At 34.6% G+C, this 2,465-nt stretch overlaps 1 protein-coding gene across 1 annotated transcript in view; it reads right to left on the bottom strand.

Moving 5' to 3' along the window:
• Positions 1 to 1,247: 1,247 nt before the first annotated feature.
• LOC137634552 (uncharacterized) overlaps positions 1,248 to 2,465 on the bottom strand; it is a 53,255-nt gene continuing 52,037 nt past the window's right edge. Inside the window, exon 9 of the mRNA XM_068367003.1 lies at positions 1,248 to 1,317. Coding sequence (XP_068223104.1) covers positions 1,266 to 1,317 — 52 coding nt within the window. The 3' untranslated portion in view covers positions 1,248 to 1,265. The remainder of the gene's footprint in view (positions 1,318 to 2,465) is intronic.

Here is a 2,465-nt window from a genome sequence, read left to right as displayed (position 1 = left end):
ACAGTTTATATGATCAGCCCCAAAGTCCCCCTCCCCCAAAGCAAGGACCAGGGAGGGTCGATCAACAGGTTCCCCAAAACGCCTAATCCTTAGCTCATAAGGATGGGGAGGTTGCAAACACTCGAAGAAACTATAGAGCTTTGGTGGAATTTGAACCACAGTCTGGCGATCGCCAGGCGGGACGTTTCTAATAGGCCACCAAATGAAAAAGATATGTGACTCGGAACGGAGACAAAACAACCAGGGCATTTAACATTTAATTACTTACTTTACCTCTCTTAACGCTTTTTACGTTTAACTCAGCGCAACTGTGGGGTTTCCCACCAGCTGCACCTCGACACGGAATAGCTCCCTGATACTGAATATAGATTAGAATTAATAAATCAAATTCATGAATGAAAAATATAAGTAGCTGACACCATGAATGAAGTATATCCAAGAAATTGGCAGCGATAAACGCGTCTAGATGAAACTCACATTAACGCCACACTTTGATAGCGATACGAATAACCTGTTAATTCCGGTAGAAACACACTAACTTTGTCTTTGTTAATTTCTACCATGAAATGAAACGATCAGTATGATCATATATTTTCATGTAAATACTAAATGATATTCCACAGTATAATTTTAAGGGGCACATTAAAAATACAATGAAAATAGTATTTCATTCATTTCAAAATTTGGCTGCAAAACTATTTAAACAGGGTAAATGGAATTATTTTTAATAATCTTTATGAAATATAATACACACACAAACACACACACACACATATATAAATATATATATATATATATATATATATATATATATATATATATATACATATATATATATATACAGTATATATAAAGTATTTATATGTATATACATATATAAAGTGTATATATATATATATATATATATATATATATATATATATATATATATATATCATAAAGCCTACTCTTGCAAATCATATTCATAGCAAACGAAGCAAGTTGAAAGAAAAAAAAACATTAAACGCAGCGATTTTTGCGTTCGGCAGGAAAATAGATTTTTTTTTTTTTTTTTTTGACAGCTCAGCATCAAATAGTTACCTAAGGAATCAATGCTGTTTGCTCATCAAAATTCAGAAGACGGTGCGCCTCGGAGCGACTGGAATTCGAAAAGTTTGCGAGATCCGCTTAGTCATTATTCGTATTCACTATACTAAGTAAAAAAACAAATTAAGTTATGGGGATGTTGGTTGAATAATACACAGGTGAGTGGTTCATATTTACTTCTAAACGGGGTGTTTTTTCTCACCTTCCATGTGTTTGTACAGCCCGCGGACACTGAAAAAGAAATACTGGTTATAACAATACATCACAAGAATTCTGTGTTATTGCTTAGCTTAATGATTAAAATAACGAGAGCTATGATAAGATTTTAATTCAAATAGCAAATAACCCTAACACAGCATACTATACATAAGAAAACTAATATCCATTAATATCATAGATATTAACCCAGCCACTGAAGGGGGCGGGGGGCAAGCTAGCCTCAACTTGGTGCCGGTCCCAAGCCCGGGTAAATGGGGAGGGTTGGCGGCAGGTAAGGCACCCGGCCATGAAAATTTGCCAAAACGAATATGGACAGTGAATATTATCAGAATAACATTAATGCTCGATGGAGAAAGCTGCCCAGAAACATCAACCCCACATAGAAGTGGGAAAAGATGCAGACAAAGAAGGAGATTAATATCATAGACATTCTCTTGTTAAGCAAAGTCCATAAATATGCATAGATTTGAATTTAATTTATACATTAGCAGTCCCACAGGGCTAAATGCATTAAGTGACTTTATACGTAATTTGTAAACAAGTAATCCTTCAGGGTTAAATACATTAGGTACTTCCCCATGCAACCTCCAACATAATCAAGAGGCATTAAAAGCTATTTTGATACTGCTATCTATTGTTCCTTAAATCCTTTTGTTATTATTAGCACTAACACATCTATTGTTAATATCATTAAGAGATAATTGCTACCTTCCCCCCTGATTCCTGGGACATATTACATATAGCATGACTGGATATAAATTGTTCACACATACATATATTATTATTATTATTATTATTATTATTATTATTATTATTATTATTATTAAATGCTAAGCTACAATCCTAGTTGGAAAAGCACGATGCTATAAGCCCAGGGGCTCCAACAGGGAAAATAGCCCAGTGAGGAAAGGAACCAAGGAAAATAAAATATTTTAAGAACAGCAAAAACATTGAAATAAATATTTCCTATATACACTATAAAAAACTTTAACAAAACAAGAGGAAGAGAAACTAGATAGAACAGTGTGCCCGAGTGTACCCTCAAGCAAGAGAACTCTAACCCAAGACAGTGGAACATCATGGTACAAAGGCTATGGCACTACCCAAGACTAGAGAACGGTGGTTTGATTTTCGAGTGTCCTTCTCCTAGAAGAGCTGCT

Source organism: Palaemon carinicauda, chromosome 44, assembly GCF_036898095.1.
Source record: "Palaemon carinicauda isolate YSFRI2023 chromosome 44, ASM3689809v2, whole genome shotgun sequence".
Classification (NCBI taxonomy): domain Eukaryota; kingdom Metazoa; phylum Arthropoda; class Malacostraca; order Decapoda; family Palaemonidae; genus Palaemon; species Palaemon carinicauda.
Note: the sequence above shows the minus strand (reverse complement) of the source record. Positions and strands in the feature narration are given on the sequence as shown.